At 42.1% G+C, this 23,552-nt stretch overlaps 2 protein-coding genes across 2 annotated transcripts; both read left to right on the forward strand.

Annotated features, from left to right (window-relative positions):
- The first annotated feature begins 1,441 nt into the window (after positions 1-1,441).
- LOC118403270 (tolloid-like protein 2) lies at positions 1,442-11,772 on the forward strand. Its single transcript, XM_035801904.1, has 11 exons — positions 1,442-1,466; positions 1,972-2,193; positions 5,012-5,089; positions 5,633-5,776; positions 6,428-6,547; positions 7,064-7,322; positions 7,848-7,996; positions 8,464-8,706; positions 9,788-9,919; positions 10,315-10,434; positions 11,636-11,772. The coding sequence occupies exons 1-11, from the start codon at positions 1,442-1,444 to the stop codon at positions 11,770-11,772; spliced, it is 1,629 nt and encodes a 542-aa protein (XP_035657797.1).
- Positions 11,773-12,569: 797 nt separating this feature from the next.
- On the forward strand, positions 12,570-22,015 carry LOC118431932 (acetylcholine receptor subunit alpha-1-B-like). The gene is made up of 12 exons (XM_035843381.1): positions 12,570-12,693; positions 13,242-13,345; positions 14,079-14,300; positions 14,754-14,933; positions 16,508-16,632; positions 16,782-16,826; positions 17,017-17,126; positions 17,584-17,753; positions 18,223-18,470; positions 19,625-19,727; positions 20,018-20,138; positions 20,615-22,015. The coding sequence occupies exons 1-12, from the start codon at positions 12,575-12,577 to the stop codon at positions 21,015-21,017; spliced, it is 1,950 nt and encodes a 649-aa protein (XP_035699274.1). The 5' UTR covers positions 12,570-12,574; the 3' UTR covers positions 21,018-22,015.
- The last annotated feature ends 1,537 nt before the right edge of the window (positions 22,016-23,552 follow it).

Genomic DNA, 23,552 nt, shown 5'->3' on the forward strand with positions numbered 1-23,552 from the left:
TATATATATATATATATATATATATATATATATATATATATATATATATATATATATATATATATATATATATATATATATATATATATATATATATATATATATATATATATATATATATATATATATATATATATTTATATATATATATATATATACAGACCACATAATAACAATTGCTGCATACGAACATATATATATATATATATATATATATATATATATATATATATATATATATATATATACAGACGGAAACTCATAAACCAGCACATGTTTGCCCTACCCCCACTCCCCCTCCCTGTTCACCCGAAATAGGGTTGAAAGTGAAAAAGTTAGGTGGACCGCGAGCTAAAATATGTTGAAAGCTCCTTTGCCTTAGTGAGAGTAAAGGAGGAATTTGGTGGACAAGTACCAGCTTACCAGGCTAATTACAAATCAACCTTCGGATTTATCTGAACGACTTCATTGTTACCTTCGCCAAGAAGGTTCAAATGTTTTCGTCCCTTGGGATATGTGTCTGTCACCGTGCACGATAACTCAAGAACGCCTGGATGTCGGACTGTCTTGATTTTTGGTATGTTGGTAGTGTGTTGGTGAGACCTCGAAGTGACTACGGTGGCTTGTGTTAAACCCTATCGACCAGAGAGTTTGTCCATTCTGTCCAGAGTCAATTGGTTTATGGTTGTATGTCCCAAATATTCTGATATACGCAATTCTCTATACAGAAGGCTGTCATTTTATACACAAGGATTTATCTCAATGGACCTGAAGTGCAAATTCAAATACATCATGACATGTGACAATCCCTGCATGGCAGATATAGGAAAATATGTCAAAGAAGGTTTAGACATTAGAAATTCCTCAAATGATTGTAAAAAGCCTCCAATGTATGTAAGAAACTTATCTCATACTCCTGTATTAGTTATATTATAGTAGATGTACCTTAAGTTAGCTGTAGAACTGTATTGTTGTACAATTGTTGTGCAATAAAGTTATCTTATCTTGATACTGTAGCGGAACCTAGCGGAAACCTTAGATATCTTGTGCTCTGGACAAGCTATGGCCACGACATTTTGGTTGGTAGATAGCTTTTGTTTAGATTTATGTGTACTATTGTTGATGTTCTGGTTGGTCGGTATGCGGTGTCTGACTCAATTCAATGCAATAACGATTTTGCAAAGGCATTGTATCCCTACTATATGATATTGAGAAGAATGTGGCAGTGTATTAGTTTAACACCTCATGACTTTGGTATTTCATGTAGATACCAAACAATGTCGTCGCGAATCTGGACGCATTTCACACTACAGAACAAAGCTTTTATAAAACAACGAATCAACCGAAAATAAACCGAATGGTTGACTTATGTATGTTTTTTTTCTCTGAAAAAGTTTGTACCACCCGGAGAGGTGAACGAGCTATCCGATTCACGACAAGAATGGAAAATGGGAAAATAACCGTTTGTAAGATTCTCATTGTCCCGGGTTCTAAGATAAAGCCGAGATATCAATAGTAAAAATGTGTACTAAAAATACGTGTAAATAATATAGTATCATCTTCAAACTTTAATTAACAATTTGGCAATGTACGTACGTTCCAGAAACCAACGAATCAGGATTTTGCACGGAAAAGATTGAATATATATTGAATACAGGATCCCACCCATATGCCTTTCTTGTTTCTTGTGTCTTGCTACAAAGACTTCGGTCTCTTTCCTCAAATGAATGATATATCATTAGAAGTGTAGTAAAAACAGAAAAACAATATTCATAGGCACAAAAAAATTTCAAGTTGTGTGTGTGTTTTGTCTTTTAAATCATAGATCTTCCATCATATTCCAAGTAAAAAATCAAATTGTACGGATCGTACAGTTTACATTTACCTTTACCATTAAACTAGCGTTCTCCTTCAAAATTGTCACGGCCAAAACATACATTTGAAATAATCAAGATATTTTACAATTCCCAGACTGTAACCCGACGTACCTGAACGGCTCTACGGGGACATTCTCCAGCCCGAACTACCCCAACAAGGAGTACCCCCGGGACCTGGACTGCACCTGGACCATCACCGTGCACATCGAGAAGAAGATAAAAGTGACGTTTGACGTCTTCGATGTCGAGTATCACGACAACTGCGCGTACGACCACGTCATTCTGGAAGAAAATGGAGAACCAATCAGCTTACCGGGTATGTCACTGTCATTGCTAAATCTTAGCCTCCTCCTCAGACTTCTACCGTACCGTAGCATTTATTTCTGTCCGGGGAGCGTGCGGATTTGAGATTTTTAACATTGGCAAAGGTTTTCTATGCTGAGAAATGCAAGCGGCAAAACTCCATCTCCCAGCATAGAGAGCCTTAGCCCATGTTCAAAATTGCGAATCATCGCTCCCCGCTAAAAAGAAAAGCCGCCTTTCCAGAAGTCTACGAAAGAGGCGAGCTAAATCTATCTTTGTCGAATTAAATAAATAATACTTGCTTTTGAAAAATTGAAGTTCGTCTCCTGCTGTTTCTATGTGGACATAAAGAAAACTGTGCAAAGTAGAAAGCCCGACAAAAACGAAGAGACACAAGTGAAAAACTTGGAGAGTAGCTTAACCCCCTCCCACGCCTGTTTATTACCTGCATGTATGCAGGTATGGTTTTCACGGGCGTGGGAAAATTTGGAAGCTGGGGATTTAGGGCGCTGTATCTCGAGAACGGATGGTGCGAGCACGACAATTTTTGGTACGTGGGTTGGGGGTGGTGGCCTGACACTCAGGTTTGATTTTGGGCCTCCTGGCGTTTGAAGTTGACATTGCAGGTGGCATTTTTGGTGTTTTGGGGGCATTTTTGGCGCTGTGTGTCCGGAACGATACGCGTGATTGCAACGATTTTTGGTGCATGGGTGGGGGGTTGTTGCCTGTTGCCTAGGATTGACTTTGGCCTTGCCGCGTTTGAACTTGACCCGGCAGGTCGAATTTTGTGCCCGGGAGGGGTATTTCCGGAGTTATATCTTCTGAACGGTTGGTGCTGGCGCGATGATATTTGGCACATGTGTCGGCGATGGGTGAATAATTCTCAATTTTGATTTTGGCGCCCTTGGTGCTTGAACTTGACATTTTAGGTTACCTTTTGTGCGGGCACGGGGCGTGCGCTGTATCTCCGGAACGCAAGGTGCCATTGTGTTGCTATTTGGTACGTGAGTTGTTGGTGATGTCCTGGTGGTGAGGTTTGATTTTGGGCCTCCTAGTGCTTGAACTTGATACTGTATAGGTTGACCCTGTTTTGGTGTGGTTGGGGCATCCCCCCAATATCTGCTTGGTTGCTGACGGTTGGGTTGGGTAGAACCATCATCTGTTTTGGTTGATTGAGAGGTCTTTAAGTTTACACCTAGAACCATCATCTGTCCTGGGCCACCTTCAATGTATCAGGTTACTTTGTATCAACAGTGTCTGACCTGCCAGATGATATACTTAGTCTAGTATCTGTTGCTGTATTTGTTAGGTACAGTTTGAGTTTGCTTCTTAGTCCGAGTTTGTGGTGTTTTGAGAGCTGTGTAGTACTGGGTTTAATGTTCTGGTATAAGTTCCTTTACCCTGTTTGGCAATCAGCAGAAGATACAACTTTCTAAAGTGGAGGAGAAATGTATAGAGCTTGAGTGTAAGACAAAGGTATGTGTATGATTTTTCCTGTTTCTTGTTGTTTCTTTGGGGATGCCATTTCCGTATTGTATGCAGGTAATTTGTAGTTTGGGGCTAGTCATATTTGCTTGATTTTTGGGCCTGCTTAATCTATAGTACGGGCAAGGTTAAGTGGTAGAGGCTTTGTTTTGTTTTAAATTTGGTATCGTTTGTTGCATTTTGTCACTGCAAAAATATGATGAAATTGTTTCCTCCTCTAAGCAGCTGCTCATTGATTTGGGGGGATGTTTGCTGGGTGTTCACTCTGACTACGACAGCTTTCTGAACTTTTTAAAGTTGCCAGCAGCTTGCCATTTATGAATGGGATTGACAAGGACATTTTGAGTAGTAAATTCTGCTGTAAAATTTGGCTTAGGTACTTCAGGAGATTTAGGTTTTAGTTGGACGGATTGAACAAAATATCATACCACCCTAATGCTGCTGGATGGGGCCTACCACTATTCATATTGTCTATGGAACTACTGTAAAAATATAATTTTTCAAATTATGCAAATAACCTTCCAGTGTCAAGTGATATAACACTCCAGAAATAAATCTTTAATGAATATCATTGGTACAATAAGGAGATTTAGCAGCTGCATTAGGTCAGTACATTGAAATAGGAAGATATCAGTACTGAATATATCATATGTGACAGAACAACTACATGGGCCATCTGACACTGAGACCAAAAAAGGTAGGAAAAGTCGTCTCAATAACTTTAAGGTACTGTGGTTGGTTACATGCTTAAGAAATCCAAAATAATTAATGTTCATCCATGCCCAAACTTACACATTCTGAAAATGGAATTTCAGACTTTTGCATGGTGCACAACCAACACGGTAAAAATATGCAACCAGGGACGAAAAGGAAAAAAAATACACAATAGGTCTATAGACACCTAATACATTTCATGCAGGCCTGAGGTCTACGAACTCTTGTTATCTTTCTTTGATCACTGTGACATACATTATTGTAGCCTTGAAATGAAATGAGGTCTTGTTGCAGGAAGAGATGATGTGAACTGTATATTTTGTGACCTTGTATTAACAACAGTCAAGCCAACACTGAAAGTGGGGACGTTTTAGTATGTTGTTTCAATCCTTATTGCGCTCATATGTACAATTTATTCAAGTAAGATGAGGTGCTATATGTAGTTGGCATTCCACGTCAATGACAAGGTCCGCCTTTCCATAAAACAGCATATTCATCATTGTATATGCACGCAACGACACCTTTGGTCTCTACGATTGTACGAATCTTTTTCTTTTTCAGTAACAAAATTGTTGGCAAAAATTCGTGATAAGAATCAGTCACCGCCTTACCACACAAAGTATGTTTTCTAGATTTGGGACCTACGGAAATAGATGGTGAACCCGAAGATTATCCCGATGTAGATTTGGTCAAAAGGACTCAAGATGGTGGTAAGTAAATAAAAAAACAACTTCTCACTAAATTGCAAAAACACAACAGTCGGCATTTTAGAGATACGGACAAGACGACATACATGGTTGAACATACGAAGGACTCTCGCCCTGGATGCTAACAATGATTCACCTTTATCCGCAGGGTAACCTATATTCGCTGTTTTTAGAAAACAAGGTCATTATATTAGCGATTTCTAGTTCACGAACGGTGGTTTCAAACAGCAGTTTGAAACCACCGTCCGTCTACGATCCTTAACCCTGTTTTCTTTAAAACAACGAATATAGGTTACCCCGCGGTTAGCGTTAAAGTGGTGTTTATGTACGAAAACGTTTGTTTCAAAATGAATGATGAAAAATTGTTTTCACACTGAAGTGCTACTTAAAGCAAAAATAATCGGTAGAATTTCATATACATGTGTGACAAAAGTAGATTACATCCTATCATATTACAATATCAAAGTAGCTGTTTTCGTTATTTTTGCTGTAGAATGGATATCTCGAGTTGCTAACATCATTTTGTGCTAAATTTCCCTTTCCAAGGAAAGTTCTGCGGTACGCTACCTGGCGACACGACAATGAGGGGGAACTACACGTCTGTGAGCAACGTCATGACCGTGAGGTTTAGGTCCGACACTTGGGTCTCCAAAACGGGATTCAGCGCAACCTACTCCGCCATAGACAAAGGTATATTTTCATCACTCTCCGAGCACAGCTTAGGCTTCAGTTGTTTTTTGACGTTTTTGTTTTTGTCTATTCTGTACCGTTTTCTTTATGTCCCGCGACCGTTTGGGTGCAAGACTTAAAGAGAACGGTACAAAATAGAAGGCACGATAAAAACGCCAAAAAACAGCCGGAGCCCAACCTCTTCTTGGAGAGAATATTTTCATGTGTTGTCATTCTTGACCACCCGCGCACGTACTAGTACGCAACACCCGGTGCGCCGTTATATCCGTTGAAAATGTTTAGCTTAAACTTTTAGGTCTCAGATAGATGTTTAATTAAGCTTCTATCTCACCGAAGCTGTGTCCTAAATTGGATTTATATGCCACCCTTGAATTTATCATGGGAATATCCAACAAAATGTACAAGTATGACTAAAAAGTGTGTTCCGTATCGCCTTCGGTCCCGGCCCTCCCGCGGGTCGGATCAACCGCCGGCCGAACATATACGCAATTGTGGAATAAACGACAAGGACTATTCTCTTTACGCATTGTTTAGTTTTTGTCTTTGAAATCATACTTTTCGGTCCCGAAAGTTGCCCGGCCGGGCCCCAGTTTGGAAATGTGACGTATACATAGGTCTAACACAAACTATGCTTGTCCCTTGCCTGTCCAGTGCCGGCGGTCTGCACGAACGTGGAGAAGCTGTGTGACGACCTGCTGGGGTGTGTCGCTCTTGCCAAGATCTGCGACGGCTCCGATGATTGCCAGGATAAGAGCGACGAGAGAAATTGTGGTAAGATATTTTAGATAAATTTATTTGTTGATCGGAGTGTTCATCGATATCGGCATTTCCGACAATGCTGCATTGGGTTTGAGTCAAGACGTCGCAAATGTATTGCCATTGCGATATCTAACGCGGTTATTAATCATCTGTTTAAAATTAGGCCGGACGATATGATATATGATATCGGTATACAGAGTACAGATTCCGCTATTCGCTATTCTGTACTTTTATACTGTAACACGGAAAATGTTCGGGGGGATCCGATTTCGTGGTAAGGCGAAAATGCTGTACTCGCTACTGTAGTTTTCAAGTTCGCAGTTGAAGTGGCCTTGTGTGGTTGGTTCTACTGCATAAAGGTTCGGTGGTTGTTCGCGGCGGTTTTCAGTTTGCGGTGAAGCGGTCAGTGAGAAATCAGCGAAGATAAAACCAACGCACTTTCGAAAAAAAGTTGCAAGTCTACCTACATTCAGTGAAAAGTAAACATAAATTTTATTCAGGGCCCTCTTCTTTTTGTTTTCTCTGAAGAATGCGTTGAGATTCCTACAGAGCTGGGCATCTGCAAGGGTGCCATCGACTACGGCAACATGGTCTACCCTAACCTGTATGGGCACCAGAACAAGATGGCTCTCCTGGACTCCGACACCTTCGCCGAGCTGCAGTCCATCCAGAACAACACGTGTCACGCGGACGTGTTCGCCATGGTCTGCTCCATGCTTGCTCCCAAGTGCGTGGAGGAAGTGGGGACAGGCAACGCCAGGAGGGGCGAGATCAAACCACCGTGCAGGTGCGTCACACTCTCAGACTGAGTCGTATGTTCTAAGAAATAGTGCGGGACGACACGTCTTCATCGTGATATCTTGCCATGCTAGTACTGCAGCCAACTCAGGGCTGCTTGGTTTGCTTCTAGCCTCCACCCAGTCTTCCTACGAGGGTGCGGGGATCGTGAATTTCGGTAAAAAAAATTGGGAAATTTTCCAGAGGTGTCGGTCCACGCTAAGGTTCATGTTTCTCCTCTGACTGGGCGGCCGGCCAACTCCTCTTGTAGCAAAACTACCCTGGCAAATTATTCTCTCTTTTATAACAGCCAGCGTAGTCAGTCTGGTAGCGGGTAGGTTGTTTCGTCTAGGTCTTGATTGGTGTAATTTGGACTCAGGCCGCACTCATGGGGAATGTGTCCCACTGTTTGATTGCCACTTTGACATGATTGGGTTCTTTAGATGACAGTTACAACAACTGAGGGGTGTATTCTATAGTACAGGGTTGTAGTGAATCCTTGCGAACTTGAAGTTGATTGTTGTGCTGTATGTAGGACGTGGTGCCCAGAGATCAGCACCAGCTGTGCGGATGCGAACCTGTTTCCTGATGAGATCTGTGGGACCCTGCCGTTCTCTGCAGACTGCTTCATCAACCGCGCTGATGACGTCACCAGCCCCCCACAGTCACCAACAGGACAAGGCGGTACGTAACCAAACATTAACAACTTTTCATGTGCCTTTACATTGCGGAAGCCATAGTTATTGTATTCTTAATGGGCTACTTGTAATAGGGAGGGCTTTGTTTTTTTTCCCCGTGCTACGTCACCTTACTGACGACAGTAAGCGCTACTATTATTAAGATTTGGGAGGGTGCTAGCCCGTCATTCAACCATGCGCAGGTAATGTTTCTAGAGACGGGTGAGTTTCTAGAGACGGGTGAGTTTCCAGAGACGGGTGAGTTTCTAGAGACGGGTGAGTTTCTAGAGACGGGTGAGTTTCCAGAGACGGGTGAGTTTCTAGAGACGGGTGAGTTTCTAGAGACCGGTGAGTTTCTAGAGACGGGTGAGTTTCTAGAGACGGGTGAGTTTCTAGAGACGGGTGGAGGTAAGATTCAGGCAACGTTACCAGATGGTCACTCTTCACAGTTTCTGTCTTCCTTGCTGTCAACAGGCGGCTGTGGAGGCCTCCTGCCTCCCAATACGGGAACCTTCAGTACGCCAAACTTCGGGAGTGGACACTACAGCGTCAACACCGACTGTGTCTGGTCCCTCCGCGTGAACCCTGGCTTAGTCCCACGGATCACCTTCAACACCTTCAAGCTGGAGGCGGGGCCCTCTCCCGGGGACTGTCCGTTTGACTACGTCAGGGTCTTTGACGGAGAATGGCCGGGCGGGAAGTTCAAAAGCGCCACGAGTACGTCATCGACAAATTTCTAGACACTTAAGTTAGCACAGGGCAATTGATAGTCTTCTTTATTTTTGGTTGTTTAGTCATGTACTCTGTGTACACCACACCATATACACATGATCAAGTAGATATGTATATTGATTTCTACGCTTTACCTGTGCGTTTGATGTATTTTGCATTTACGAGTACATACTAAATTTTATATTTGACCATTCGGGTTTGGTTCGTTGTTAAGGCCATATTTCCACTAGACGGCGACCAGAATTGAACCCTTTATTTCATAATTGGAATGTCATATATGATTCTTTTAAACGACGGGTTAACAGAACAAAACAAACAAAATGGAAAAAAAAAACACAGATTATTTCTTGATCTACGTGAATGACAATGTTTGGTCGCCCTGGGCCTGCGGCCGCATTCAGAGTCAGTGGAAAACAACCATTATACTATGACTGCAGATGGTTATGCACGGCAATCCCTCTTGTTTATTGGTTTCAGTTTAGTTAACACATTGCTTAAGGTTTCCTTATTATTGTTTTCTGTGCATCTTTTGCAGTTAATCAGTTCTTTTATTGTTATTTCAGTGAGTAATCACGGTAAAACCGAAGGTAAAACATTCCATGCAACTTTTCGTTCTGACATAAGCACTGGAAATCCACCATATGTTTGACGTGTGTGTGTGTTATGTCACTAATAACAGTTTACTTTCCCTGCTTAATCTTTCACCACCTCTGTCTGATGAACATACTATTCGACTAGTTCTCCTTTGACACATCTATCTAACATAACTTACAATCCACCTTATGTTTGTGTGTTATGTCACTAATAATATTTTGATTTTTGCTGCTTAATCTTTCACCATCTCTTTAAATCTGATAAATATGCTCTTCGGCTAATATTTCTTTGACACTTCTATCTAACATGACTCAGTCGCGTGATCTCCTACCTTGGGTCGCAAACACTAAAATCACACGAGTCGTCGTGCTAGTAACCCTACGTTTGTTCATGAATCCATTATTTCATAATAGAATCATGAACGAATGTATGCAGGCCTCAGAATTAACTGACAACCTTTACCTCGGTGCAGATAAGTTGTGTGGTGAGGTCCCGCCCGGAACCAACGTGACAACTGACAGCTACATCCTGACCATCATCTTCTCCAGTGACAAGGGAGGGACCGAGGAGGGCTTCCTTGCCTCCTACACCACCGATGACCGAGGTTCGTAACTGAGGTCACCAAGAGTCTGACTTCATTACCCAAATGTCCGACTATACGAGACTAGATTTTGTCAAGGAAGGAATCAATCGCTTTCGTTTCTTGCCAAAGACTTCTGTCGCACAGTACTTCTTAGGAGTTCGAAACGTTGTCATACTAACACTTATCATCTACTAATTATGATACAATAAATTACACGTTGAACTTCAATTGATAACATCATTTAACAACAGTACATAGTGAAATGTTAATTTGAATGATCATTTGCTGGTTTTCGGACAATAAATCACACAATTAACATCAACAACATGATTTATAATCAACCAATAGCATCGTTTAGCAATATTATACCATATACATAAGTCACATGTAACATATTTGTCGCCTGAAATGTGCAGGTACCCTGACGTGTGGTGTCGGTGAGAAGTTGTGCGGGGACGGCGCCTTGTGTGTGTCCATGGCCCGCCGCTGTGACGGCAGGTTCGACTGTTGGGATAAAAGTGACGAGAGGGACTGCGGTAAGGAGTTGTTGTTGTTGTTGTTGTTGATACTTCCACTTCCTTCATTTACAATAGGCGTTTCTGTCATAAGCTACGCTGTGTCTGTGGACTATAAATTGCTCAGCCTAAAAAGAGGTCAATGTTAACTCCACCGTAAGAAGGCTATTACTCAATTTTCATCACGAAAGTACCTATAAAATGTATCGTTATGGGAAGTTTGTTATTACTGTCACAATAACAAATCTAAAAGCCCTTTTTTTCATTGCCACCAAACAACCATCAAGTATGCATAACCAATTTGACACAGGTGGCTTTGACAATAAAGTGAACACGATGAATGGAAATGTCCGCAGCATCTTTCTAAATATTGACCATTGTTTGTTTATATCTGTATACATTGTATGTACACATTGTGACTTTCCACAACACAAACGTGATGCATTCTTTACTGCAAATCTTGTGGGTTGAAGTAAAAGAGAATAAGTAACCAACCTTTAATATGAACACATGCAAATTGCAAGAAAGTCATGTATTACGTTTACGTCAGTTGAGTATATACGAAAAGTAATGACATGCGCTCTGCCATGTTTCCTGCTATATTGGCTAACGTCACATTTCCAAACCGGGGCCCGGCCGGGTTGTTTGTGGAAACGAGAAATAGAAATGTATACGTAACTAGTTGGTCAACAAATGACCAAAAAATCGCAAAAATAAGCATTTCCTTATACTGTACACCAAAACTGATATTGAATCTATATGGGGGACTTATCAAGGCACATCTGTGCCACATTTTAGCTCATTCGGTTATAATACCAGGGTACAGGGGGCCCAAATATACAGTTTTGGTCTTAAGATGACCAAAAAACCTTAATAAAATCATTTAAGAGACAGATATGGAAAAAATGAAAAAAAAACGTCCGAGGGTATTGGCCTACTCTACTCTTGCGCCAAATTTCAAGTTATTTGGTTGAGGAACAACGGAGATACCGTGTTCTGAAGATTTGACAGGAGAAAGAAAGAAAGAAAGAAAGAAACATTACGAATACAATATATTTCACCATACCTATGGTATGGCTGAAATATAGAAATATACACAAATAAGACTATGCTCTTGACGTCTTGTGTGGTTTGGTGTCTTTTATATCATACTTTTCGTTCCCTGAAAGCTTCCCGGCAGGGCCCCTTTGTGCATATGTGTTTTCCATTGATGCGTTTTCAGAATGCGATCCTCTGGAAGGGGAGCTGCAGACGCTGTGTGAGAGTAGGGACGAGTCCGCCAACTTCATGACCTTCCCTAACCTCATCGGACATGTCAGCTCCAGCAGTCTGACTGCTTCTCCGGAGTTCAATGTGTAAGGATACAAACTCTTCTCTTTTAGTTCATTGAACAAGTTGTGGAAAGTGGCACATTTGCGGCATCGATGCGTCCTAAATTGGACTTGTGTTACGCTTGAGCTCATGATGAGAATATCATACAAAACGTACAAGTATGACTAAAAAGACAACAGCAAATACAAAGCATAACAGGATTAGTTTTTTTTTTATATATGAAATTCGTTAGGCGCTAAGTGAATCGCTCGACCGCAGCGATGCCGCCAATAAACCGCAGCTTCAATGAGATACAGGTGGCATCTCACTAAACTTGTGGCACCGGCGCGGCACTGCGGGGTTCGTTCACTGCGCCACTGTTTTGTTATTTTCTCCGATTCTTTTATAATTCAGATATTGCGTAATACGTAAAAGTAATACTTCGAAGACAACAAGATACACAAAACGTAAGAAAATTCGTTTTTTTTTTGGTCTCTGAAACTCGTCGAGTATCTTTCTAACCCCGCAGTGCCGCACAGGTGCCCCAAGTGCAGAGAGACCGCACCTTTAGTTAATTCAACAAGTTGTGGATGTGTTCGTGTGACTCTGAAAATGCATTGTAAAGCGTGTATCTTACAGCACTGCCGTATTTTTGGGTACGTCCTAAATTGAATTTGTGTTACTCTTTTTTTTCTGGGAAAATAAGAATTTTTGAACACATGTCCATCAATCCTAGGTTGGTGTGACTACTCTGGCATAACTATTTCTTGTTCTTTTCTTTTCCATTGTCTGTATCTTTTATTCCATCGTCTGAAACTTGCGCTTTGTTTGATACAGCCTGAAGATGCTGATGACCAGCACCTGTCACGTGGACATCGCAGAGTTTGTGTGTGAGATGATGGCTCCGAGGTGCGACCGCCTCACTAAAGTCATCATGGCTCCCAGCAGGTCCTGGTGTGAGGAAGTGAGGTTCGTTAACCTTAGATATATCATTGTCCCAATACCTCTGTCATCATTTTTACCATAAGTTGTAACGCTAGTTCACCTGTATCCGCGGGATGACCAATATTCGTTGTTTGAATAGACAGGGGATGTAGGGCATTCAAGTCAACGGACGGTGGTTACAAACTGCAATACATTAATAATATTGTAATTTGACCACCGTCTGTAGACTACTGATACCATATTCTTAAAAACAACGGATATAGGTTACCCCGGTGACCCAGCGGGAAAAAAAGTGAACTAGCGTTAATGAATGTACAAAATAATATCGTAGCACACCTTAAACAGTCAGGATAAAATGCGAGGCTAAGTGCCAATGTGCATCCAAATGTGGTCATAAGATATGTGTTTGGACTTGAGTTTGGACTGTCTCGTCTGCATTTTCACTCTTTGGATTGACCACCAGTTTTCAAGAACCAATGGCCACGATATAGCAGCAGTACATCAGCCTATCTATGTGCATCTTCTTCAAAGTTTTATCTTACCGGTACCCGGGCCCATACGCCATTCTGTAGATCATCGTGTAAAGATGAGGACCAGTGGCCTTCCAGTTTCCCATCCTGTGACGTCATCAGCGAAAACCCTGAAGGTATCGAAGGTCTGCGAGGAACAACAGACAGTGAGTTCAGATGAGATCCTTTTTATTGGAAACGCAATTGTCTTGTAATGTAAGTACAGTATAGTAGTTACCATTGATGTTCGTCCTTGAAATATGAAAGTATGTGGAAAATCAGGCACAGGGAGATATCTGCATACATTTTGAGAAATGAAACCATCCCCAAACTAGCCAACCGATTCTCTAATGGTAAAAAAAAACACCTGGCCGACGTGTCTATGTATTATACTTTTATGATGCCATCCTAAGCTAGTCTAGTTTTTAATGTCTACGCGAAGGAGCTATATGTTGATTTGTCTAGGCGTGAGTAGTCCAGTGGTTAGCGGCCCTGCCTCTGGAACTAGAAGCTGTCCGTGAGGACGGGACGTTAACCCGTGGCCCATTGTTGATTTTGCTTGTCGAAAAGAGCTAGGAGAATTTCCCCGGTACAATGAACATACGTGTACATACGTGTACTGTACATAGCGTCTGTCTGAATTCTTTGTCACGACCGGTGCGCATATCACCTCATCTGGTCCACTGGAACCCCTCTTGCAATGTTATCACACTGGGTAGGGAGAGGGCAATTATCAAACAATAGGGGAAATCTGGAAAATTTAGGGTTGTCTCCATGTGTTGCTAAGGCGGCCCACGCCCTCATTGGTGGGGGTGGGGGTCCTAGAACAGTATTAACTTTGTTGAGCAAAAGAATAGCTTTTCCGTGAGGTAAACTGGATCGTATCACTCTTTTTTCCAGATGAATGTTACCACGGTAAGGGTACCAACTTCAGGGGCGGGCACAGCGAGACTGAGACCGGGCGGACTTGCACGGCTTGGGCCGACCACGTGTACGAGATGAACACCTTCAGGTGGGCTAACCTGGACAGCAACTACTGCCGGAACCCCGGGAACATAGCGGAGCGGCCCTGGTGCTACGTGGGCGACCAGTGGGAGTTTTGCAGTGTTCCTCCTTGTAGCGGTGTGTGCATTCTGTCACTCACATTTTCCCATCACTTGTAACGCTGAGTTTACCTTTATCCACGGGGTAACCTATATCCGTTGTTTCTAAAAAGATTTATTACACGAATATCAAGTCGACGGACGGTGGTTTTTAAATTGCAACATTTACAAAATATTGTCGCAGTTTGAAACCACAGTCCGTCGACCTAATATCCCTAAATTCTGATACAACGGATATAGGATACCCCGCGGATAAAGGGTATCTAGTGTTATATAATTGGTAAACACATCACCAATACAACGTGCAGTGTGAGACATCTGTCCGCAAAATTGACAATGAAAGTTTAAAGTAATTAAAATTATATAATTGAAGAATTGTCATTGTGCCCCAACGACCCACTAGAAGGTCAAGGGATAGGTGAGGTTAGGTGAGTGAATTGAAGAAGGAAGGTCTCTATTTTATCTCCTGTAGGTTTGGTGTGCTCTGACAGAGGCCAGCCCCGGTCAGTAACAGCGGGGCCGCGGAAGCAGTCCTACTGGCCCGGGGACAAGGTGACTTACCAGTGCGATCCCGGCTACTCCCTGCAGGGATCCGCGGTCATCAAGTGTCTTGCCAACGCCACATGGGACAACGATCTTCCTACTTGTGTCGGTAAATAGTTTTTCATGTTTACCTTCACAGAAGGGAAACATATTGTTTTGCTCTAGATCTGTGTCTTCCTCTTCTTCTTAAAACTGATAAGGCCAATGACCTGAACCAGACGGCTGTCACCATGGTTACTGGAGGTGTGTCAGACACCTTGTAGTGTGATCGATTACACAATGTACAGTCAAACCTGTCTATAGCGGCCACTCAAGGGACTGGTCAAAATTGGCCACTATAGAGAGGTGGCCACTATAGAGAATATGCAAATTAATTGACCACAAGTAATAAGTTACACATGGTTTTAGTACCCACTGATCTCTATTCACATAATACAGTACTGTACATGTACTGCAATGATTTTTACACTATATGCATTAAGAAAACAAAAGCTATAAAAAGTTTTAAATGTTCTACAGTTGATATTGTCTGAAGAGACCGGTATCGTCATATTTCTTTGATCTTTCGTCTTGTATCCTTTGATACTTTGCTGTCCGTGTGTTCCCGCTCGCGTTCACACGTCAGATTCGCCCATTATGCTAATGTGGTACTCACAAGAAAAGTCACGTCATTTTAGACTTATCTCTTAATAAATGTAAGAATACAATCCACCATAGTCTAAAGTTCATATCATTTTGTCTTTGTAACAATTATTTAGAAATTTTTGTGATGTAAATTAACCTAAGCGATAGTGTATTAGAACGTAACTTTAACACAATTTACCTCCGTAATATTGGTGTCGTCTATTGACCTTATATGACCTCGTTTGTCAGCAGGTATGGGTAGCGCCAGTTTACGAAGTTTTGTTTTGAAAATAAGTCAAAGAGGTTTTAAATCCGGCGTAGGGTGACGATACGGCCGCTGTATATGGCCGAACGCGTGCCGAAACATAGATCAGCGGTCCGCGTGGCCGTAATCGGCAGTGTTTTGGTACCTGCGGGACCGGAAATCGTGTGGCCGTGGCCGCGTTGGACAGGTGGCCGCTAAGCCTATTTCTTAATCATTACGAATCCAAGGGACCGACAAAAAGTGGCCACTATGGGCAGGTGGCCGTTATGCAAAGGTGGCCGCTAATACAGGTTTGACTGGAGTAACTGGTAGCAAGGAGAGAGGGAAAGGGCTGGTGATTGTCCAGAATGAATTTAAGTAAGAATGAACAGAGCAGTAATAGACCATCTGAAGGTATACTAAACAACATGTATTTATTGCTCGCAACGTTACCTTTCTAGTTCTTTATGGCTTATTTTCCTTGTCATGAGGGTCATATGTCAAGGCTATTAACGCTACGTGTATTTTTGGCTGTATTCGGGACGTTCAGAGAAAAGACAACGCGTTTGCTATACTGTTTTGTAAGCTATGACTTTGAAGGATTTTAATTAGTCGTGTCCAGCATGCTAATAGCATTGCCATGTCAGGGCAATTCATGAACTAGGTAGATCAACCAAAAGGTATAAGATGTCACTATCAAGTGTACGTAAAAAGCTTGTACTTAGCATGTTGTCATGTGGACTGAACAGCCATCCGTTTGTATATATCCAGAGTCTTTGCCCGTAACATATCTGAAACTTGCTTCCTTGCCTCAGTGGATGAGCGCCTGGGCCTGAGGAACGATCTCTTCGACTTCTACAGCAAAGACCTGTCACCCTCTGAGTCTGACGACCATGTCACTGCTGTGTTCTCTGGACAAGTTCTCAACGTAGTGTCGCTGGTAGGATCATTGACTTATTTTTTTGTCGCCCTGCGCAGGAAAAGGGGCATCTATCTTTTGGAGAAAATGGTCTTAGAACTACCACTTGTTGAAGTTAGTACTGGTAAAAGAATAAAGTTGACATTTTCTTGCTGTTATTGTATTTCCAGGACGAGAAAGGACCAGAAGTACTGACTGACATTGTCCTGGAGTTGGTGAGTTAGAGAAAACAGTGACCAGAGCATGCACCCATATCGCAGGAGTTTAGTCGAGAAATTGAAGCAATGTTAACAAAATCGCGTCTCATCTTTTCTCAGCTTTCAAATATTGCAAATATAGATGTTTTTCAAACTTGCACCATCAGTTCAAGGCTGTAAATGAAATGACAGTATCCTTCCTATGCAGCGTTGGCGAGACCATCGACTGACTTGGTCACCGGCAACTTACGGAGGCCAGGACATCTTGCGAGTGTCCTATGACGAAGTGTGGACTCCAACTGTCGTTCTGCAGAATAAGTGAGCAAACCATCTCTAGGATAACGTAACATGTCATGTACTATCCATTATACCACACACATCAAGCTTTCCTTTTGACTTTTCCTTTGTTTGTGTATCGGTCGGTCAACATATTTCGTAAATTGTAAAAATTCATTAGACCATGCTGATTTGAGTATATGGTTGTATCTTATGAGTACCCTAAACTAATGCGAACATTAAATGAAAAAAAAAACGCTGGGTAAAAAATTTGCCTTCATTATGAAAACTTTTTGTTTTGAGAAATTGATGCGCGCGCAGATGTGCCCCAAAATACCCCGGTAGCCACAGAGTGTCCGGGGGGCCACGTTGGGGTCATCCCCAAGAGTGAAAAAAAACACGTTAGCTTGTAACCTACCTTGTGGGGCCCTTTTTCCAACTGTGACCGAGGTATCAAATATAATCTTTATCCCGATTATCTTCATTCACGCCTCCACAGTGCCGATAGGGGTTTCACCAGCTTCCCAACCGTGGACGTGACCATCACATCAGGAGGGGAGGTCATCTGGCTGGTGCAGACCCTAGTGTCCACCACCTGTGTGCTTGACCAGTACCTCTTCCCCTTTGACTCCATGATGTGCCCCGTGTGTGTGAAGACAGGCCGGAAAGGTAATGAGCTCGATGATTGGCTGAAAACTTGAGGGAGACTGTCATAATAATGGCTGGAAAATGCACTTTAACTCCAATGTACTCAGCATTGCATCAGCCACTTTAAATAGATATATCTGAGTATAAAGACTTCATCATAAGACTGATGATAACTGATGACCATGCGCAAGGGATCGGTTCATGGAGGCATCCCTCAAATTCCACATGAGAATTTTGGGTTTGTTTAGCTGCATAGCAGACGTCAAAATGTTCAGACAGGAATTAGGAATATACCTGGAAATAGACATCTCGAAATTGTAAACTATATACTGTGGACCCCCCCCCCCCTCAAAGATAAAAAGCCAGGTAGAGAAATAGGAAAATAGGAATGATATCCGATCGATGGCACATATGATTATTAACTAGTAGGTATGCTATTGGAGGCAATTGTTTTCCTACATAAATGTCGCACTTTTCCTTTGCGTTACAGAGGAACGTCTGAGCTGTCCCCTTCCAGAGAACATCACAGCTGAAAACAACTTGAACTGCAACAGCTCGGCTAGTCTGGTGACCGGTGAGTGGGCGGTCGCCATCTCTGCTGACGTCAGCAGCAGCGACATGGGGTGTCTGAACCTGAACCTGCAGCGGAACCCCACCTACCACATGTGCACCACAATCGCACCTACCATCGTCCTGGCCGTGCTCATGTGTGTCACGTTCCTCCTCCCTATTGACAAGGTTAGCACAAATCACACGTTACATACATGTGCACCACAGTCGCTCCTACCATCATCCTGGCCGTGCTCATGTGTGTCACATTCCTCCTCCCTATTGACAAGGTTAGCACAAATCACACGTTACATACATGTGCACCACAGTCGCTCCTACCATCGTCCTGGCCGTGCTCATGTGTGTCACATTCCTCCTCGACAAGGTTAGCACAAATCACACATTACATACATGTGTATCACAGTCGCTCCTACCATAGTCCTGGCCGTCCTCATGTGTGTCACATTCCTCCTCCCCATTTACAAGGTTAGTGCAAATCACACGTTATATACATGTGCACCACAGTCGCTCCTACCATCGTCCTGGCCGTCTTCATGTGTGTCACATTCCTCCTCCCCATTGACAAGGTTAGCACAAATCACACATTATATGTGCACCACAGTCGCTCCTACCATCGTCCTAGCCGTGATCATGTGTGTCACATTCCTTATTGACAAGGTTAGTAATAGTATTCAAATCACTGCTTGGAAATAGAAAAAAAAAGATTACATACCAGCCAACCAGCGTCCTCCAAGTCAAGATGGTGTTGAATATGAATATCACATTCCTCCTCCCCATTGACAAATCACACATTACAATGATTGAACAGTGTTTGGTGTCACGGTGTCCCACTGCTTATCAATTTGGGCAGTAACGATAGTTCACCTTTATCCGTTGGGTACCCTTTATCAATTGCTTCGAATTATCTAAGGATATATACTAAGTGCAACATCTGCAATACCGCCAGAACGTGCACGTGGGAGACTGATTAAAAGTATTCTAAACACCGCGTGGTTTGTTGAGCATGTATTCAAATGACTCTTACCACAAAACTCCACGGATAAATGTAAACTTACGTCACTGGTTCGGCTGTTGAGAAGTATGAAAAAGCAACGAAGTCCTAGAAAACACATAACGACAAGTCTAACATTTTCTTAAGGCTGCGTTCTAGAGAAAGGCTGTTTAGGGTTAATAGAGCATTTTAAACCTTTATCTCAAAAGACGTTTATCTCAAAAGATTAAAAGACAACATTGTTGATGCAGGGGCCATTCAAAACTATATGTACGAGAGGAGGACATGTTGGTAAGCAAACTTAGAAATTTGCCTGGTATTTTTCGTGCAGGGAGATCGCCTGTCGTACGGGATGGCCATTCTACTGGCCATGGTGGTGTCACTTGTCGTCATCACTGACTTCCTGCCGCGATCTACCATCATCCCCTTCATCGGTGAGTTACGGAACAATCAATTGTCTTGATTAACGTATCATGGTATTAAATTTTCTCGAACCAAATGTTGTCTGATCAATGGTAGTTTGAAACTAAAAGATTTAATATATAAAAGACAAAAACAACGAAATCTAGTCATGAGCACAATTTGTGCATGATTTTGACATACACTTAAATTGTTCACTTCTGCAAACGACTCGCGACCGTGACCATTGTCCGGAATAATGTTTCTGATAAAGACTGCATTAAAAGAGAGGCTCCATTTAAACTCTGAGTTCATTGCCTTGCAGGGACGTTCGTGATTGTGTCCATGTCCCTCATGGCAGTCTTCATGCTGGCAACTGTCGGTATCATCAACGTGTCCGGCAAGCAGGGCAAGGTCCCCCCATGGGCCCGGAATGTGTTCCTCAGGTGAGCTCACATGTTACTACCTAGCTATGCTTGGGTCTGGGCCATAAAGACAGTCAAGATATTTTGCACAAAATGCTACATTTTACTCAACTTTATGTTAAACAATAGTAAGAAGTTGTAGATAGAGATGAATTACATACTGAACCAACGCCTAAAAGGTCAATATGCATAAATACTTCATACAGTTTTCGTAGTGTACATAATCAGATCTTCCCAAGACAAGCAGTGAAGCAAATATATAGTAATGTTGAAACGCAATAGTTTTAGTATGGTACTAAGTGTTTGAACATGTATGCCCAGCATGGACGCGCATGCGCCTCAGTTTTTGAGTTGCAATCTCACCTGCGGCGCCATTAATATTGGCGCCATCATAGCCCTGCAATGGACATCCAGGGGGGGGGGGTATGGGGGGAGAAGTGTTTGATGCATTTCATCACGTATCATGTCTCACAACAAATCTGCTTCTGGTCCACCAGGTGCATGGCCCAGTGCCTCCTGATGGGGAACCTGGCTAAGGAGAGCGACACGCCCGAGGCGGTCCCCAACAAAGTCTACGTGGAGGAATCCAGTCACGACAACGGCGCCTTCGCAACGTTTGGCGAAGAGCAGGTGCTGTGGGACACTTCAGCCAAGTTCAGGTCCACAGGAGACCATCCACCGGACGCCCCCACCATGATGCCGGGGATGAAGGTCATGATCTACGCCATCAGGAAGAGTCTGGACCGCCTGAATGTCACCATCGAAGGCCTCCGCCCGAACGATGAGGAGGAGAGCGAGTGGATGCTGCTGTCCTACGTGTTGGACCGTCTTTGCCTGGTCCTGTACATCATTGGTATCATTGCCGCTGTGCCCCTGTCGCTGTTCCTTGGGCGCTCTTAGACGTAGGAACTAGTGGATGATTTGGATATATTTCTGTCATATTTCATTTATCTATTTTATATCTAATCGGGCAGGACTATGCGTATATGGTGTCAGTTGATATATCGATATAAAGATTTTCCAATGTCCAATAGTTTGTTTTTTTAACTTTTATTTTGTTATTCGGGTCTTTTATAAACTCGAACTAAGAGGTTCTTATAACTTTTAATCCTTGTCAAACTAATGTATTTCTTTATATACAGTGTTCAATGCTGTACACAATGTCACCTTTATGGACAGGATGTATAAATTTGGCTTACGTAAAATATAAGGTTGTTACAGCTTATATCCCAGTCAGATTGTACCGATAACTGGCTTTCAATGGCACAAGACTAGTGATATGGTAACATAGAAATAGCTGTTCTTGAGAGGTTCTTGTGTTACTGTATATCTGCTTCTCGATCTTACTAAAATGTATGAAGATCTAAACTTTTATACCGCACTAAGTACTACACATCTATCTATTGGTTGTGTCTAAAATCAAGAGCTTAAACAAATAAGCGGACCAAAGAATTTATGTCAGGCTAGTAATGGATATTTTTTTTTATTTATATGTGATATTAATCAGTCAATCAGGAAATCATAAAGTGTTTTTGAAGGAACATGTCTTTGCGTATGGAATAAGTGAAACCTTTTTGCTGCTCAACAATACGGCAACATGTCTATGATATTTCGATAAAAACACGATGTGTAGTACGGATAGCATTTTATAAAGCTTAACAGACGTTTGGAAGGTGATATTGGGAACATATGAATGTGTGTATACCTATAACGTCACTTGTTGTACATGGGAACATAATCTGCTGTGACCTGCTGTGGCACATTCCGGAAACTTGCGTAACAGGTTGATGGCAAAACATCATGATCTGGTATGATGATGCAGTTCCCCACGCAGGCACTAGGCGCAAACGCCTTTTAGACACTTGTATCATCTATTGCTGAATAAATCTTGACTGCAATGTTTCTTGTCCAGAGCTTGATATGTCTTTTCCAGTCTGAAAAAAAAACTTTCTCGTCATACGCTGCATTCCTTTCGTATCCTTCCGCATGATAACTCAGTATCAAAAGCCACCAAAAACGGATACCGAGGAGATAGAATGTTTAGAATGAGCTGTGTTGCTAAAATTATGACTACAGTTTCGTAGAGGTAAACCTTGATTGCATGCATATCAAACTCCTTTTTTAGAGTCACGGCAGCTACGGCATGTGGTCATGGAAGTTAGTACCTAGGGGTCTGCTTGGGGTTATAACGCACTCATAACGCTTGGCGTTAAATGTATTTCACTTAAGAAGAATACTAGAATTTGAGTGGCGGGTGGAAGCTTATTGCCCTACCACTGCTGGATTGCGTGTTTTGTTTTCAAGAGTTGTCAAAGTTGAAGACCCACGACCTGTGAACAGTTCTTCTCTGGACAATTGTCTCGATTTGCATGATAAAGTTTAGACGTATTTTGTTAATGTCTCTGGGCCCTCACCTTTGACATATTCCTCAGAATACCTATCACTGCACATGAGTACCCTGAATAATGAAGCTTGTAGAATAAAAGCCTTCGACTACAATCTTTATAACCAGCATAAACAAAGTAATGAGAGAATTCACGACATCTTTAATCATTTTAATTGATACAAGTCATACAATGAAGTAAGAATAAGGTTAACAAAAAGCTTTGACCAATAGTATCTAAACATCCAGAAATACGAAAAAAATCATTCTTTAATCTAAGTTTATGAATGAGTTTTACAAGCACTGCCATGAGAATTACCACCTGGATTGCATAAGTATTGGTCAGACTAATTGGTAACGTTAACTATAAAGCTTCAATCCTCAATCAAATAGCAGCCAATACGTTTTTTTTACATTAATTCTTATTCTCATTTTACATACATAAGTTAAAGTGCTGTACAAACTCCATTGCAGCAAAACAATGAAAAAGAAAGCACGGCTGCGAGAGCAAAATCTACGCCAGTGCACCACAATTCTCTTCACAAAACTTACATGCAGACAATATTTAGACGTTGGTATACATTGCCGCCACAGGCAGACGTGTATTTTGATTACTGGGAAATTAAAAATAAATTGGAGAAACGCAGTTGGACCAGTATGGTGACTTCTAGACCGTAAGGTGGAAGTGGTATTAAAGTTTGGGCGCCTTAGCAGCATTCCATGGAACTGCAGGGGTGTTTTGGTCACAACCTTCCCCATCCACATCTGCTTGGCTCATACTTCTCAGGCCGGGCAGTGCACTGATGCAGTAGGTTCTGTTGCCTATGTCCCCTCTCCTATATAGTATTTTGCACATATGGTGAATTGGGATAACCAGGTAAGTGAACTTTGACCTTTCATCTATTCTGTAGCTTTTTCCGCCATTTTGACCCAAGCCACATGCGGAGCACTGCTTTTTCTGGGCCTTTCTTCATAGCCCTTGCACGATTTTCATCATCACTGCATCAATTAGGAAGCACCAACAACGCAAAGGTAAGATGTTCTTATAACAC

This window comes from Branchiostoma floridae, chromosome 2 (genome assembly GCF_000003815.2).
Source record: "Branchiostoma floridae strain S238N-H82 chromosome 2, Bfl_VNyyK, whole genome shotgun sequence".
NCBI classification, from domain to species: domain Eukaryota; kingdom Metazoa; phylum Chordata; class Leptocardii; order Amphioxiformes; family Branchiostomatidae; genus Branchiostoma; species Branchiostoma floridae.

What these genes read in the sequence shown, in the direction of transcription:
- LOC118403270 (XM_035801904.1), top strand. Translation starts at nt 1,442, where the DNA reads ATGGAAAATGGGAAAATAACCGTTT. An exon ending in GAGCGACGAGAGAAATTGTG is followed by an intron (nt 6,548 to 7,063) that starts GTAAGATATTTT and finishes TTTTCTCTGAAG; the next exon opens with AATGCGTTGAGATTCCTACA. An exon ending in GTCACCAACAGGACAAGGCG is followed by an intron (nt 7,997 to 8,463) that starts GTACGTAACCAA and finishes TGCTGTCAACAG; the next exon opens with GCGGCTGTGGAGGCCTCCTG.
- LOC118431932 (XM_035843381.1), top strand. Translation starts at nt 12,575, where the DNA reads ATGACCAGCACCTGTCACGTGGACATCGCAGAGTTTGTGTGTGAGATG. An exon ending in ACTGTCGTTCTGCAGAATAA is followed by an intron (nt 17,127 to 17,583) that starts GTGAGCAAACCA and finishes ACGCCTCCACAG; the next exon opens with TGCCGATAGGGGTTTCACCA. An exon ending in GCCCGGAATGTGTTCCTCAG is followed by an intron (nt 20,139 to 20,614) that starts GTGAGCTCACAT and finishes CTGGTCCACCAG; the next exon opens with GTGCATGGCCCAGTGCCTCC.